General features: G+C 40.7%; 1 protein-coding gene and 1 long non-coding RNA gene across 7 annotated transcripts in view; one reads left to right on the top strand and one right to left on the bottom strand.

Annotated features, from left to right (window-relative positions):
• Nucleotides 1–5,527: 5,527 nt before the first annotated feature.
• MGAT4A (alpha-1,3-mannosyl-glycoprotein 4-beta-N-acetylglucosaminyltransferase A) overlaps nucleotides 5,528–17,905 on the bottom strand; it is a 150,979-nt gene continuing 138,601 nt past the window's right edge. For all 6 annotated transcript variants that reach the window (XM_082746879.1, XM_082746878.1, XM_082746882.1 and 3 more), the window contains exons 13-16: nucleotides 14,738–14,816; nucleotides 13,954–14,020; nucleotides 5,764–5,876; nucleotides 5,528–5,621 (exon numbers count right to left, since the gene is read on the bottom strand). In XM_082746879.1, coding sequence (XP_082603005.1) covers nucleotides 5,595–5,621; nucleotides 5,764–5,876; nucleotides 13,954–14,020; nucleotides 14,738–14,816 — 286 coding nt within the window. In that variant the 3' untranslated portion in view covers nucleotides 5,528–5,594. The remainder of the gene's footprint in view (nucleotides 5,622–5,763; nucleotides 5,877–13,953; nucleotides 14,021–14,737; nucleotides 14,817–17,905) is intronic.
• LOC309872585 lies at nucleotides 5,883–14,109 on the top strand. Its single transcript, XR_014315982.1, has 2 exons — nucleotides 5,883–11,614; nucleotides 12,067–14,109. It is a non-coding gene; the product is annotated as an uncharacterized lncRNA (long non-coding RNA).

Below are 17,905 nucleotides of genomic sequence, written 5' to 3'. Positions count from 1 at the left end.
AAACACATTAGTTTTTCATTTCATAAATGAAACAAAATTGTTACGTTCAGTCAGCTGATTTCTACATCTTTCTTAGAAAACATCACTGTCTTTACTGAAATGAAAAGTATCAAAGCTGCTGGCAGTGCATCTTACAGTACTGTCGATATCAGCCATTTTTAAGGCTCAGAGAATAGGTCTTCTAAAGGTATTTTCACCCAATTTCAGCAAACTGAGCATTTCAAATAATGGAAGGCTAATCACACTAAAGTACCGAACCTTTGACTCCGGAGGGATTTGCTAATTACTAATACCGCGAAACAACTAGGAATAAGTGATATATAAAGTAACCTCCCTAATGTTCAAGAGTATCATTAAATATTCCCCACAACAAACAATCCTTATTTGGAAAACAATTTTAGCACCACTATTCACATTTTTACAGCAGTGTGAACACTAGGAATGATACTTTGCACAAAGTGCTTTCCATTCAATACCCAGCTTACTTTCTTGAACGTATTCTAAATTCTTCACACACACACACACACACACACACACACACACACACACACACACACACAAGTGCCAGCTCTGCTCTTTCCCATTTGTCTCCTTGAACATTATCTAATTAGTGCCCAAAAAAGGTGGAGTGTTTCAGGCAAGAAGAGTTTATATATAGGTACTGGTGATAGGGATATATATAACAAATCCCCCCCCCCTTTTTTTTTTAAAATACTGTCGTAGTCTTTTTAGCATTGTGTGTTCACATGCATTAAAGAAATAAAGCATACTGATTATGGCATCTATCAAGATTAATAATTAAAATTGTACAGCTATCAAATTTAACACACTATAATGCTACACAGCTTGGAAAAGTTTCCTTTTCTATAAAAGAAAGAGCTGGGATATCTGGGTTTCTCTAGAACACAAAGATTATTAGGACTCCAATTTCTGACTTTTTGACAGTCTTAGCCTCTCATTTTCTTCCCTTTAGCTGTGTTGTTCTTCTATCAAGGGTATGGTGATATAGTAAAATTAAGCACAAAAATTAATGTACAAAACCAAAATAACAAGCTTCAATAGCAATTAATGGCTTGGAAGCAGACAGGTATTTTAGAAAATACCTGCAAATTACAAAAATTTGGTTGGCACATACAGGATTTGATCTGTGCTTATACAATAAAGTAAGCTTGGGGTTAAAAAAAAAAAGTTTGTTCAATGCAGAGTAGATTATCCTTCTGTGAAGGCCGAATTTTTTTTTTCTCTCCTAATATTTAGAATACCACTGTTCATGATTCTTAAATAATATACTGAACAGGCTCAGAGCAGAAAAATCACAAATAAATACCTCTCCCAGGAAGAAGATTCCATATACCATGGGTCCTCCTCCTGGAATGAGAACAGTCCTGTCCTAGCAGGGTTTTTTGTTTTTATTTTTGTTTTAGAAAGCATTGCTTAGATACTCTAAGTTTTTGGCAACAAACTTCCAATCAAGACTACTAAAGATTCTCAGGCAGAGAAACCCCAGAGGCAGCCCAGCTGTAAGTTTGCTAGTGTAAGACTTGACTCATGTGGTTATCAAAATCTCCCAACTCCCGAGAATCAAGTATGAAGACTTTTCCTCCTCATCTCTTTTAAATACTATATTCATTCTCTATTGCTGCATAACAAATCACCACAAATTCAGAGGCTTAAAAAAATGCCTATTTATTATCTCACAGTTCCGCAGGCCAAAAGTCAGGGCGGGCTTGATTCAAGTTCTCTGATAGGGTCTCACAAGGCTGGAGTCATGGGGGCGGCGGAGCTGGGCTCTCATATGATGGAGAAGACTCTAGCTGCAAGCTTGCTCGGTTCATTAACTGATGGAGTTCCTGTGTTGGTAGGGCTGAAGTTCTGGTTCCTGTGGCTGTCGATGCAGGCCTCTCTCAGCTCCTGCCAGGCAACTGCATTTCTTCTCCTGTGGCCTCTCCATCTTACATCAGCAGTGGTGCCTTGAGTCCTTCTGCTTTGAATCTGACTTATGCTACCAGCCTGAGAAAACCTTGCTTTTAAAGGGCTCACACAGTTAGATTAGCTGAACAGGATTATGGGTGATACTCATGGCTTCCACCCACACACAAAGAGGGAGGAGGGCATCTACGGTACCTGAGGGTCATCTGCAGAATTGTGGCTGGTACAAACAGTGCCACTAATGAGAGCAATCGTGCCAGACATGCTGTTTCCACATGAACCAAACTTGCCTTTGAGGACAGTACTAATGGGAGACCGCCTTTTGGTGACAGTAACAGATTGAAAAGAAGCCTTCAGTACGTTGCTGAAGGTTTTGAAATAAAGACACCTGATCACATACTGGTGCCACCAGTGACCTGAAAAGCCATACCTTTTCCAAAGATCTCTCCACGGTTGAATTAACACACATGTTTCTACAGCCTGCCTGCTGAATCATCCAACACACACACACTTTTTCCAGAGCTTTTCAATCTCACTGCCTGAAACCACTGTTCTTGTCTGACTGCACAGTAGGGCCTCCGCGCGAGCTGGAAAGAGCACATGAGACTTAAGAGCAGAGAACTCAGAAATCTGGGGTCTCAGAATCCCAGAAACAGTCCTCAACCTTCTTGCCTACGATACTCGCCGTCTGCACTGTGACATTCTGCACGTCTGCTTTCATCCTTGTAGTCAGAACTCATTCCTCTGGTTTCGCAAGTGTTCGCATTAGCACTCCTGACACAGTGCTGTCCCAACAGAACTTTCTGCAGTGACAGAAGGCTATCTGCTGTCCAGTCAGGGGCCACGAGCCACATGTGGCTGATGAGCACCTGAACGTAGCTAGTGTGACTGAGGCGCTAAAGATCTTACTAATTTAAATTTACACACCCACTATGTGTCTACTGGCAACTGCTCAGGACAGCACAGCTCTAGAGTCTCAACAGTTTACATGAAATGCATACCAGATGCAAACCAGGTTTATCTCTATATGTTAATAATTAAATACTGGACACCAGAGGACAGTGTCCCCACTCACTATTCGGATACAAGTGGTTCAGTGTCCTCTCGAGGCCAAATACATATACTTCCCTCAGTCCCAGGTACTCTTCACCCCCTCCACTGTTCTGTCCCCAGACTTCGCTCCCCAACTCCTCTCCAGAGTTACCCTACAGTGTCTTGCTTAAGGAAAGCAGGGCTGTTTCTAATGGCCTCAGGAGGAAGTGGGGGCAGGGAAAGACCAACAAGGAGATGATCACAGGAAGGATGAGTTACAGGCCTGCCTGGAAGCCGGACAGGAGGGAGAACGTGTGCGCACACATAACACACACTCGCCAGGAACAACCCAAACTCAACAGCTGAGTGTGTATGTATGTAAGTGTATGGCAAGCAACGTAGATAAAGGGAGTTAAAAAGAAAGAGGAGTGTGGGCTGGAACAGTTGGTCCCCTCGTCCAGACCTGGACAGGGGACCTGCCACGTGCCAGGCCCTATTCCTGGCACTACTAGGCACTGGTAACAATTCATGGGGAGGAGTGCACGAGAGAGTCTGCAAGGGGGTGAGATTTGGCTCCAAGTATTCCCGGGAACAGGAGGGGTGAGCGAAGCCTGGGAGGGGAGGCTGAGCAGAAGCACCGGAAGAAGCCGGCTGGTATGGCTCACCAGGCTAAAGCCCAAGCAGCCCTAAGGGCAAGGGGCTGCAGTCATGGTCACCTCCCTGATCTTCAGTGCATGCTCCTTCTCCCTAAAATCAGAGTGGGCTCCTGGGGAAGCAAGGAGAGCAGAGGACTTCTTAACCCACCCAGGGGTTTCTCTCCCGATACTTGGTGGTTCTAGCAGTCCATAATATTCAACAGCTGCCAAAGTTTTACAATGAAAGGTTATTCTTTTCAAATGAAATTGGCCTGAGGGCATCAGGCCAAGGAAATGTAAGGACAACATAAAAAGTAAATTAAAGAAAGTGAAGAGTAAATCTAAAAAGCCCAGCAAAAATGTTTCACTAGACTTGGACATAAAAAAATTATTCCTGGCCATGTGTAACTTTTTAATCAAGGAAAGTAACTGACCATGATTCCAACAAGAGTAATGGAAAGAAGTGTACCCTATCCATGTTTCCCAACATTTTTCACTCCAACATACTGTACAGAAAACAAGGCTGTCTGGAAGCTCTTTGTTCAGCATCCTGGGTAACCGCGGGAGGCTCCCCCAGGCAAGAGGCAACCAGTGGACACTTCCAGCCCCCGGAGGCCTCAGCCACTGGCTAGTCCGAGAGCTCAGGGGGTCAGTCTCTGCATATCTCTCTGGAACCCACCTGCAAGCCCCCTGATGCACTGGTTGGGAGCGGATGGTGATCACTCCGAACTTCTTAAAAGTAAAATACTTTTGTAAAGATCGCTGATTGCTAAGGCTGATAGTCTTTTTGTTTCCAGTAGTAATAACATTTGGAATTACATGATTAAGAGCAATAAATGCTCTTCAGATATGAATTTACCTGTTAGTTCATAAAGCCAACAGAGCAAGTCACTTTGCAAAAACATACAACTGCTACAATCTCTCCCTAAAAACCAATATTACATTTTTTTCTGTAAAATTCAATGATTTTGACTCATACAATAACATCACCTGGAAAACATTTTGTCAGAACTCACTAAATGGGTGCAGATATAAAAGGATCAACAAGAGATAATGCATCTAACTCATGGATTAAAGACACAGATTTAAAAAGAAAAAATAGTTTGTCATCTTACATATCAGAGGGAATGTAATGAGTTGAGTCCATGATAATTTGGGCTGAATGCATGACCCCTGCACATTAAAGTTTATCAGACTGTTTTTTTTTTTTTACACCATAAACAGTATAGTAAAATAACCCTCAAGAAGGACGTTGGTCTTTAAAATCTTGGCTTTAAGGAATGACAAATGCCTTTGAAAATATTTTGTTCAGAATCACTGCAATTATAAAAGTACTTCAGTTAGGAAATCAATCTAGAATCATTCTTAAATGGCAGTGCATTTGAAAAATGGCATTCATTTGTAATGTTTGCATTTCCAAAGAAAAATATAGAAAGAACTTAAAAAAGCAAGGTAACTTTTCAAAAAAAGTATTGATTCAAAAATTTACTGCACAAAAATATGTACTTCTTAAATGTTTCTAATAAATTAACTCCATAACATTTTATGTATATTTATATATTTATATATATATATATATAATCCCTGATAATCTATAAAAGAGGGTCTATAATAGTAAAATAAATGAACTTCAAAAGTACCCCCTTCATAAAATGTATTTAACATTAATTTTTCTCAAATTTAAAGAATGTAACAATATGTACAACTCTTATGTATTAGTATAATACCAAAATAGTACAAGTCATATTAACAGGCTGTCATAACTGTAAAATGTTTGAGTCAAGTTAAAATTGGAGAACAGCTTAGGTTCGAATGAATGCAATTATCCATGGGAGCTTCACTTTCCAAGTGGAAATGACAATCATTTTATCTACAGTAGATTTCACAAGAGGTAGTGTTCAAGTAAAAAAAAAAAAAGAAAAAAAAAAAGGTACATGCTTAACTATCTTTAATTAACAAATTCACAGGAAAAAAATGTACTGGTTTCTTAGCAGATGATCAGTTGGTGACTTTTTTAATATGAATCTGAAATACAAAATAATGAGAAGTACAATAAAGGCCTTATGCATAAAATAAAAACACACACACACACACAAAAAACCCCCCACAGAAAACCAACAACAACGTACCATCTAAGCTGTATCAATGATAGCACACGTTGTCTTACCTCATTAAGAATGGCCCAAACGGCAGAATTCTGAATAACTGAAAGTCGAAAGGCTGAAATGGGGTTTAGGCTAGGATCCACCATTCCTTCGGCAACACCATTCTCAAATTTTCCTTCAAAAGAAAAATCAACACATGTTGGATAGCCTGAAATCAGCAAGCATAAAGTATCATGGACTTAAAACAGGGAAGAAAAACACCAAAACATTTCCAGTGGATGTCGTCAAGATGGGCCTGGGTGAATTTTTTCCCTTCTTTCTACTTTTATTGAACTTTCAAATTTCTCACGAATTGTATGCTTATGCACCTAGTAAGAGAGGCAGAGCGATACTTTCTCTTACTGCAAATTAAATGTGTGTGTATGTTCTTGCATCAAAAATATTTTAACATGCAGGTTTTTAATAAAATGTGACTTAAGCAAACCTTACCAAAGTGTACTCTTTACCATGGCTCAGTCCAACCCTTTGAAGGTTAAGTCAGTAATAGCAAATTTCAGTGCTTTCAGACATACCATAGAATGGTTGGCCTTGAGCAGGCACTCAATCTGTATGTATCCGTTCCCATGTCACATCTAGAAGGAATTAAGAAGTGATACCTCCTCCAGGAGGTTCTAATAGAAAACTGCTATTACAAATGACAAGTTGAAAAAGCTAGGACCAAGAGGTTCTATAAGAAGGTAGCATGCTCAATATCCAATTTTTCTTGCTGTGAGGAATTCTTAAAACAACAAAATGCAATGGAAAAAGTGACAGACAAATAGTTTGTTCCCATATCAGGTTGACACTTCTACACAGGAAGTGGGGGAAAAAATGTCCACAAAATTTTTATTGATGAAATTCAAATGATAAGAACCACCATGCAGGTGTACCAAGAAAAACATAATTCCTTTTAGGATGGTGGGGTGGGGTGGTTAACATCATTCAGTTAACTGGGATTCAAAGTGATCTTCCTCATTAAAATCGATCATAAATGTTCATCTGTTCATATGAATCCATGAGATTTTACATATTTTATCTTGACTAATTCCTTTCACACAACCTAGGTGCTCCACTAGCACGTGATTTTACTGGAGCATATTAATCACTTGGAGGGTATGCATGGAATTCCATTAGGTTCTTCTCCTCAATACTTGCCTTGCAAGTGTTACTACACTGCAGATGAGTCACTTTTGAGCAAAAGTCAGGTGGAAGCTTCTTGATCAGTCTGATATTGGAGCTCAAATAATCACGGTCATCAGTGGCTTGGCTGGAATAAAAGGTCTGCACGGAAGTGCTATTTTGTCTTGTAATTTTAGCTTGAATAAAACATTATCAAGTCTGCACCAAAAACTAACTTTCTAAGAGATAATAGTGGTAAAGGGCAGTCTTGGGAAAAAATTTCAATAATGTTCCTGGGCTTAAAAAAAAAAGTTCTTTTTCTGTTTTGCTTTGTTTTTCCATTTTAAAATTGATCACAGCTAAGCCCCAGAGCTGCTGTGTGGTCCAGAAGGTCATACTGTTCAGTTCCTATCTCTGACAAAAATTCACAAAACTGATCATGGCAGAGTCCATGAGAATGAATCAAGTTCACTGATGACGCTGCTGGTTCAATAAAATAATGATACATGACAGATTCAAGTAGTTCCTGTAAAGTACCAGATGAATAATAAAATAACCACTGGCCTCGCTTACATTTCCACAAGCTCTGTACACGTATCCAACTAAGCCTTCTTCTTTCTGGATATATTCACCACCATTCAGTGTAACACATTTCACTTCAGGTTGTACTCAATTTGTGTTTTCTCAGCTTGTTGGAAAATATTCTTGCCTGTACTTGGTTGCATGCAGATTTTTCAGAGGCCAATGCTTCGGTTACCTCAAGGTTGGCATTGACTCCAAATAACAACTAGGCAGGACCTATAACCTCTATCAACTCATCAAGAGACCAGGAAACAATTTGCTTTGTTTTTTTTTTTGCTGTTGTTGTTGTTTTTTAATGGAAATGATAGAATTCAGCCTTTTTTTTTTTTCTAGTGTTACCTAGTGTTTTCTAGTGTTACCTAGGGCAAGAAGATTTTTTAGGCTTTCTTTGTACTGCAGGTCTAGATCCAATTTCCCACATATAATTATATTTGTTATGACTTTTTGTGCACTGAAATACCCCCAGATACTGTGCACTAGCAGGATTTCTGACCGTGATCTTGCAAATATCCCCATCCAAAAAGGTACAAAATGCATTAGTGTATCTAATCCCTCACACACACAAATGCACAAAGACCAGGAAAAAAACAAGAACAAAAACAAAAAAAGGAGTGTCAAGCATTTGGGAGTCAACTAAGTAAAGAACATTTAGTGATAATCAGGATTAATTTTGAGGAAAACGACACTATTGGGGTTTTAGAAAGAATAAACACCTGGCATAACGAAATATTTGCAGTATTTTTTCCACCTTCTATGAAGGAAGCTGTTCTCCCAACAAGATGTGAGTATCTGTTACATAAATATTAAATATAATTCTTCAATTTACAATAGGGAAGAAACCTTCAGGCACTCTAGGGCTTAAATTTATTTTCTCTTTCCAACTCCCCTCCTTTTTTAAACATATCCATTGACCTATTTGTGTATATATGTTTATATTTATATATACACTTTATTATTTATTGGTACTCTATGTACTATGTACAATGTACTTGTTATCAGTCTGACTTCAAAAAAATTCTATTTTGCCAATTAGTAATAATCTTACAATGATATACATTTAGTTATTACCTTCCTGTCTTGTGTTCTCTTGTTTTCATGTAGTTTATGTTAAAATATGCTATAAATACCATATCATATTATTAACACTTAGGCAGTCAATGGTCTTGCTTTGTCTTCTGAGTGATCGTATTCCCAGTGTCCTCAATTCTTCAAGCAGTTGGTTGTGAGTGAAAGCTTGATGGTCTTAAGTTTATTTTATCTGCACACACATCTTGGCTGTCCAATTAAATACTACGTAACGTACCCTTGGTCATTGGCTTCATTTACTTGGCTAACACCCGAGTCACCCCGACACTCACTCTGGTTACAGCCTCATGGGCATTTATTTCTGGGAAGAAATTCTGCTGTCATGAAATACTGTCCATTAAATCTTCTGATTTCCTGACCTCTGCTTTCCTGTGAGTTGGGAACAGCGTGAGTGCTCAGGATGGCAATGTGTTCCCCAGACCAGCTGTCACATCGCGGCGTAATAACCATGGCGATCTGCCATCCGATCTGATCAAATACACCATATTTTCATGGTTAAAAAGCACTGGCATTCAAAGTCCACTTTCATAGTTTTTGGCATCATGTGTAAGCACTGGTTATCATTATGATTATTATTTTTTAAACATCACAGGATGGTGGTGTGCGGGGACACGGTCATATCATAACTGCATTGCCACTACCTGGAGCGCCCCAGCACCACCTCCTTTTTGGCTGCAAACTCTCGGCTCTTCTCACCCGCTGGGGCGTCAGAGCGCAGGGACCGCACAGAAGTAAGCGAGCACCAATACAGTGTTCCGATAACTATTTATGGACACTGAAATCAAACCTTTTTATCATTTTTACATGTCACAATATATAATTTTCATTTTTTTCAAAACCATTGAAAAATAAAAACAAAAACAAAAAAATTAAACATTCTAAGCAAAAACAGGAAGTAGGGAGGGAAAAAAACCAAGAGGAAGAGGGCCAGAGCAGGACTGAGGCTATCTGGTGTGGAGATTATGCAGCCTAATCTAGAGTTTTACAAAATAATGATAGGCTTTTAGCAAGATATGTTCAATCTGAAAATCATACCAGAGAAAACCTGTAATATATTTTTTAGAGATTTATTTATTTTAGAGAGAGAATGCACACATGCGAGCCGGGGCAGGGCAGAGGAAGAGAGACAAGCAGACTCCACACTGAGCACAAGAACCCCAGGTCAGGCTCAATCCCACAACTCTGAGATCACAATCTGAGCCAAAATCAAGAGTCCTACATTTCACTAAGGCACCCAAGTGCCCCCAAGAAGACTTGTAGTATTAAACGTATTTTTTATTTAAAAGTTATTAATAATCTTTTTTTAAAAAAATATCTTACTCATTTATTTGACAGAGAGAGATCACTGAGAGGATCACAGAGAGAGGAGGCAGAGAGGCAGGCAGAGAGGAGGAAGCAGGCTCCCCACTGAGCAGAGAGCCCGATGTGGGGCTCCATCCCAGGACCCTGAGATCATGATCTGAGCCGAAGGCAGATGCTCAACCCACTGGGCCACCCAGGCGCCCCTATTAATAATCTTATTTCATGAAAGTATGTCCATGCTGGGGCTAGACTGGGGTGGGAAGTACATGCTACAAAAAAGTATTACTGAATTATTGAGTTAGGCAGGGAACTTAGGGCTGAAAAATACTGTGAAACTTGAAACACTTTAATGAGGTATCATACTATCATCCGATGAGGTCGTTTAATTAGAAAGTAATTACCTAATGGTGTAACTGGCCTCTTTAAAACACCTGCATCCAGGACACACCTGAGTGAGACAGTCAGCTAAGCAACCAACTCTTGGTTGTGGCTCAGGTTGTGATCTCAGGGTTGTGAGACTGAGCCCTGTGTTAGGCTCCAGGGTCTATGGGGAATCTGCTTAAGACTCTTTCTCTCTCCCTGCGCTTTCTCTCTGTGTGCATGCACACACTCTTTAAATAGGTAAATCTTTAAAAAAAAAAACAACAACACGGGCACCTGGGTGGCTCAGTGGGTTAAGGCTCTGCCTTCAGCTCAAGTCATGATCTCAGGGTCCTGGAATCAAGCCGCACATCGGGCTCTCTGCTCTGCAGGGAGCCTGCTTCCCCGCCCCCCACCCCTGCCTGCCTTTCTGCCTATTTGTGATCTCTGTCAAATAAATAAATAAAATCTTTAAAAACAACAACAAAAACAGTTTCATCCAGGATTTTATCCTGCAGATATACTCTCACATTTCCAAAAGACTACAAATTGTAGCAAAAACTGCCAACAACCATCCACCACTAGGGGACCGGCTATGCGAATTTTGATATGGTAATCCATGGAAATACTAGGCAGCCAATTAAAAGAATGAAGAAAGAATACGAAGAATAAAGTACAACAGAAGATAATGTAGCTAACGATCTACTTGCACTCAACACAGAGACACTCTCATACATGTGCAGAATTGTTCAAACAAGCATTCTTTATAATGGGAAAAAAGGGAAACAAACTTTATAAACAAACAGGAGGACAGACAGTGATATATCCACTGTGAACACTTACACAGCAAGTAAATGAACGAGCCAAAGATACACGCATCCACATGGATGAATCGCATGATGGGGCGAGAAAAGAAACTGTAGACTATGGAAGGTTATTATTTCGCTCAGATTTAACAAGCAAAATAACACTGCGTGTTGTTCAGGAATACATCGTACATACATAGTAGAAGTGGACACGCAAACGGTAACCACAAACCTTAGGACAGTGGTTCTCCTTGGGTGGGAGGAGGAAAGAAGGTATTAGGGAAGAACAACTGAATTGGCAAATCTTAAGCCAAACACACAGATGCTCATTACATTATTATTTGTATCTTCTGCGCATCTGAAATGTTACGACCTTTTGGAATGTTCCTCTTTCATATATAATACTTGTGTATTTGATTGGGGAAAAGATGCAGAACAAAGGACGTACAGCATGTTATCATTCCTGTGTGATTGTGTGTTTTTAAAGAATATACTCGTATCTCTTCATTTCTGAACAGATAACTTCTAGAAGGACACAAAGCCTTAAAAGAACTGCCTCTGGGAAGCACTGGGGAGGACGGAAAAGAAGAGCAGAGGAGACTGAAATTCATGCTTTCAGGTTTGCGTTTGGTGCCACGTGCCTGTACCAGCTTCCTGAACAAGAAATTTAATTTTTGTTCTTGACCCAGTGAACTGGTAGGTCCACACTGAGAGACAGGAAAGAAGGGGGAAAGGAAGGAGGAGCTTACTGGAGAGTAATTAGAACTCCCAATTCCTGGTACTGGCCGAGACTTGCAGGGTCACGCCCTGTGGGGCTTCCCCCCACCACACCCCGACTGCGCACCAGTCTGTCCTTCCAGTGTTTCTCTGACAGGGCTCTTTGCCTCACAACTGGGACTGACTAGAAAGTGTCGAGAATAGAGCTCCAGTCTCACTGAGCTCAGGCAGTGTGGGGAACGCAGTGGGTCAGGTGCCTAAAGCCCCAGACTTTTCATGTTCTTACTCAGATTCAGATTTTCATGAGTAATGTCTCTCCATCTGCTCTATGTTTTTGAAAATCGTTTTCACCAGGTACGGCTGTTCCACTATGGGGAAGGTCTGCGAAGCTATTCCACGAAGGCATACTTAAGGGAGTGGAATTGTTTCATACTCAGTTGAAAGAAATCAGTTGCTCCTTATTTCTGATGCACCTTTTCGTTATACAAGGTCCTAGGCTGGCTGATTTACACTTTCTCTTCTGTTCTAAACATGTTTGAGCTGCTGTCTTAGATGGTCATTATCTTCAAGTTACTACTGATGGTCAATTTCCTAAGCTTTCCTAATCTAGAACACAACAGTCTCAGAAACTAAATAACGGACAAGTAATAGGGTTAATAAATGTCTTGGATATGCAGCCAAGTTTTTGTACATTTCTAGACATACGAAAATAATGAAATTCATCTATCCACCAAAACTACACAAAAACTAGGGTTATCACACAAACCTTGTAGCAGAAACCATGACACCAGATGTGAAAACTCTCAAGACAGTTTTCTGATTGTATCTGTCCTGTACACCTACAGTGTAAACTTACCAATATTCTCTTCTGCCTACCACTAAGAAAAGCATTACTTTTAAGAAAAAGAAAATACATCCTCATTCACTGAGTTGACAGCCATCCAGCAACAGAGCGTATGTTAACTGCAAGAGACAGCCAAGGGCCATTGCCGCCTGCCTTCCCCGCCAAGTGCGTGGGACTGCACTGTGACAGGTGACCGCGCTGACAGGGGACCGCCCTGTGACATGGCAAGGCCGCACAGTAAAGCGCACGCAGTGTGTTAGGAAGAGCAGACAAGAGGGGCAGCTGCAGTGTTTAACAGAAAACGAGAAAGCCTTCATTAGGAGAAATACCAGGTGGAGAAAATGGCCAGAGGCGCAGCCGCACATGAGCGCAAGGAGCATGAGAGGAACAAGAGACTCAGGACAAGGGAAACTGAGAGTCAAAGGAAACATGATGTGAAAGTGGATGGAAGCTAAGGAATGTGATCATGGAAAGGCGTTAAGATCTCTCTCCAGGCTAACATCGTGGCAACAGGGACGCTTTAGAAAGGCAACTGCTGGGGTTCCGGGCAAAGCGAGGGGAAGGACGCAGGGAGAGGCAGTCCTTCTCCGGCCCCGACCCAGAGGCAGAGGCCTGAGCACCAGCCCAGGGCAGGTGACTAGGCATTCCCAGATGGACCTATTTTATGCTAACAGACAGTACAAAGTGGGGTGTGTGTTCAGAGTGTCTCCCAAGATTGGGCTTAGGCAACCAGGTGAACAGTGATAGCAAAAACTATGGTGGCCGAAAGGTACGACCCTGGCACAGATGCTCAGAGCAAATGGCGGTGTGGCCATGTCAGAAAGCATCTCAGGGGGGGCTTCTGCCTTCGGCTCAGGTCATGATCTCAGGGTCCTGGAATCGAGCCCCGCATGGGGCTCTCTGCTCTGCAGGTGGCCTGCTTCTTCCTTATCCCCACCCCCTCTGCTTTGGTGCTCTCTCTTTCTTTCTCTCTCTCAAATAAATAAATAAAATCCTTAAAGAGAGAGAAAGCATCTCAGTACAGACCTGAAGCTCAGGAAGGAGGCAGGGGCTAAAGGCACAGAGCTTCTGGCACATGGATGTTGCTGGGACCTTTCAAGTAGCTACCATCGCCCGGTCAGAGAGGGCAGGAGGCAGCTGAAGGCAGAGGATCTAGTAGTGACTATCAACCATGAAACAGAAGGTGGGGAGAGAAAGAGGAACCAACAAATGAACCTCTGATCTGAAATCCTGGTTGGGTCAAGACAAAGTATGAAACACGAGAACCCACACAACTTAGGAGGACATTGGTAACTATAACCCTAAAGTGCTTAATATCCAACGAGAAGTTATAATTACTTAGGAGTTAGCCCAGAAAAGTCAAGGACATTCTACTAGGTTAAAGTAGGAGGTATTACCTATTCTGAAATAACCATCTTGTAATCGTTTGTCTTTGGTTTCTTTGCTTATTTCCAAACCTTCACTCTAAAATAGAACAAAAACATTAACTTTGCAAATCATTACTTCTATTTACAACAGATCTAATATATCTTAATAAACATAAAAGTGATGTTTGCGGCTCAGCTATTTCTAAAAAAGAAAAATGTCATCTCAGTCTTGAATCTTAAAAAGTTTATCAATACAAATATTCTTTTATATATAACTATCTGAATCTATGTATCTTTCTAGATTGGTTAGAAAATTTAAATATATAAATATAAATAAATACAGATAATGATACATTGATTAGAACATTTAAATTTTAATTAATTTAAATTTAAACCAATTTAATAGGGTTCATTAAAAATAAAAAACTGTGTTAACCTGAAAGAAAACTAAGCACTCCTTAAAGACCAGTAAATTAATTTTGTGTATTAAACAACAGGCATTAAAACCACATGGCATTTGGGACTCAAAATATAAACACCAGTTAAGCATTAAAGTAAAATGATGATTCACTTATTTTCCTAGTAGGAACTTCCATGTTATTTTCCAACAGGAAACAAAATGGAGGCTCTATGAATAAGACAGATGGGACATATACTAAGTGTTCCATATTTAAAAAAAAAAAAAAAAATTAATCTTGCTTGTCATGAAGGTCCTGCAAATGAGAGAATTTTCTTTCACCTCGTCAGTAAGGATAACCTCAAACCAGGTCTCCTGGTCTTAGTTCTGAAGAATTAGGGGAAAAAACAGGCATACCTTTAAAGGCAAAACTTCCACAGTTGTGTTGAGCAGGATATCTCCTGGATGTTCTTGGTTGCCGCTGTGGAACAAGTAACTGAAAAGACAAACATAAAAGTATGAGTCAGACTAGACTTGACGAAGATTCAGGAAGACGGCCTCACCTCATAGTGAGTTTTCCCAGCAATGCTTGGGTTGAGCGGGGACTGCACCAGGGCGCGTAGCGAGGGCATGTTACTGTTCCGAATAGTTGCAGGGAACCTAAAAACTCAAGGATGCAACCCTGATGGAATGTGTTAATTCCTTCCATCAGAAGGGGCATGTGTGGTGCTTGAGGAAATAATGTATTTAACAGACTTTAAGAAAAAAAAAAAAGACAGATTTAGGCTGCGGTTCACACTGTTTTAAACATACGCTACCCTCGAGGAGTAACTGAAGCTGCAGCACCTACAGAATACTACTGTATCTTGTGCCCGAGAAAATTTTCACCAGGACGGCCATGAGCCATGGCAAGTTCAAAGACTAGCTTTATCCAATGCAAATAATTTCAGTATTAGGAGCCTGAGAGTAAATTAACCAATTCCAAATATCTGAATAATTCCACTTATCACTATGAACAAACATCTGAATAGCAACTATGATCAATCTAAAATACTCCCGGGGTATGAGGATAATGTCCTCAGGTTCTGACACCCTGAAAACCAGTGTGTGTGTGTAAGTGTATATGGGGAAAGGAGGGAGGGCGGGCAGGTGTCAAACCCAGACAGGGCATGCAAAGCCTATCTAAATCTAAACTGAAAACTTAAGTTTAGGGGCGCCTGGGTGGCTCAGTCTGTTATGCAGCTGCCTTTAGTTCAGGTCATGATCCCAGCATCCTGAGATCGAGTCCCCACACCAGGCTCCTTGCTCAGTGGGGAGCCTGCTTCTCCCTCTCTCTCTGCCTACCTCTCTGCCCACTTGTGCTTGCTTTCTCCCTCTCAAATAAATGAATACAATATTAAAAAAAGAAAAAAAAAAGATAGAAAACAACTTTAACTAAGTTAAACGGTGAAAAGTTTAGATTTAGAAAGACCTAGATCCAAACCCTAAGTCTCTCATTTATTCTCTCATTTAGAGAATTCTCACATTTAGCAAGTTACATTAGCTTCCTGAGCCTGAGTTTCTTCTAAAAGTGCAGAGATTCTCACCTCACGGGACTGTAGCAAGTTTATGAGTTTATGAAAACTGACAAAATACCCTGCCTATTCAAAGTACTCAGCAAGGAGCAGAGACAGGAGGCTAACGGTATACAGTATGGTATTGGTGGGCAGAAATCATCTGGGATGAAGACCGGATTTTCCAGTGTTACAGAGGGAAGGGCACCCTCAGCTCCCTCTAGGCTACGCCAAAGATTAATTCCAACATTTTCAGATGAGAGACACCTTTTTTTAAAAGACATCTTTGACTTGAAATGCTACCTGCTATAACTTATGGGCCACTCGTGACCTCAGCTACAGACCAATACAAAACAGAAGAAGCCACTTTTTTTTTTTTAAGATTTTATTTATCCACTTGACAGACAGAGATCACAAGACAGGACTCTGGGATCATACCTGAGCTGAAGGCAGAGGCTCTAACCCACTGAGCCACCCAGGCAGCCCAGGAAGCCACTTTTAAGAAAGGAATGATGGACAGAATTTGCCATTCAAACAGACTGATTCAGAGGTGTTTACAATGAGATTACAGCGGAAGAGTCAGTATGATCTACAAAGGTTAATATCAGAAGAAATAAATGATGGTATAGCTGACAGTGGGGAGAATGTGCAACTATTAAAATGTTTACAAGGGGCACCTGGGTGGCTCAGTGGGTTGGGCCCCTCCCTTCGGCTCGGGTCGTGGTCTTAAAGTCCTGGAATCAAGCCCCACATCAGGCTCTCTGCTCAGCGGGGAGCCTGCTTCCCCCTCTCTCTGCCTATTTGTAATCTCTCTCTATGTCAAATAAATAAAAATATCTTTTAAAAAAGGTATTAAAAAATGTTTATAAATCATTTATGACAATTATGATGGAAAATATAAGATAAAATTACATACAGACCATAATGGCTTTCAAGGTAGAAAGTGCCAATATGATCACAGTGGTATCTATGGGGTTGTGATTTTTTCCCTCATTTTTTTGTATTTTAAAACTTTTTTGTTAATCAAAACATATCACAATATGTAGTCAGAAAATATTTTTCCTACCACTTCATTTCTGTACTGATAAATACAACTTCTGCTTTACCCCCCCCCCAGCAAGTCCATTATTGTGCAAGTCAAAAGTGATTCCTTTTCCCTATTCTAGGCAAGGTGGGGGTCTCTCCATGAATTCTGAGAAAATTCAGATATACTCTGATTTTAAAAGAACTGTGTTTTATAGAAATGGGTCCTCAGGGGCACCTGGGTGGCTCAGTGGGTTAAGCCTCTGCCTTCGGCTCAGGTCATGATCCCAGGGTCCTGGGATCGAGCGCCACATCGGGCTCTCTGCTCTGCAGGGAGCCTGCTTCCTCCTCTCTCTCTCTGCTTGCCTCTCTGCCTACTTGTGATCTCTGTCTGTCAAATAAATAAATAAAATCTTTGAAAAAAAAAAAAAAAGAAATGGGTCCTCAGTGGGATCATATACTTTATAGAAGTTTATTGTAAATACATTTGTTAACAAATCTGATCTCCAAAACAGGAGTTCTTTAGCAGATTCTTTGCTGGCACAATTTTAACTTGTTAAAAATAAACCAACAGAAATGGTCTGAGACTATTTGATTTATGGAGGTGAAAAAATTGTTTCTAATTGTATGATAACTCTTTGTTTAGAAGTCTCTGAGTATAGCTGACCCGCAATGCTACGATAGCTTCAGGTGTACAACACAGTGATCCGCCATCTCTGTGTGAGTCTGAGCTCACCACAAGGGCGGATGCCATCTGTCACCATACAGGGCTGCTACACTGTCACTCACTGTATTCCCTATGCTGTGCCTTTTATGCCAGCAACGTACTCATTCCATCTCTGGAAGCCTGTAGCTCCCTCTCCTCTTCACCATTTTGCCCAACCCCCCCAACTCCCCTCCCCTTCTGGCCACCAGTTTGTTTTCTGTATTCACAGGTCTGAGTCTGCTTTTTGTTTGCTTGTGGGTTGTTTTCTTTAAGATTCCTGAGTGCAATTATGTGGTATGTGTC

This window comes from Mustela nivalis (genome assembly GCF_964662115.1).
Source record: "Mustela nivalis genome assembly, chromosome: 8".
NCBI classification, from domain to species: Eukaryota; Metazoa; Chordata; class Mammalia; order Carnivora; family Mustelidae; genus Mustela; species Mustela nivalis.
Note: the sequence above shows the minus strand (reverse complement) of the source record. Positions and strands in the feature narration are given on the sequence as shown.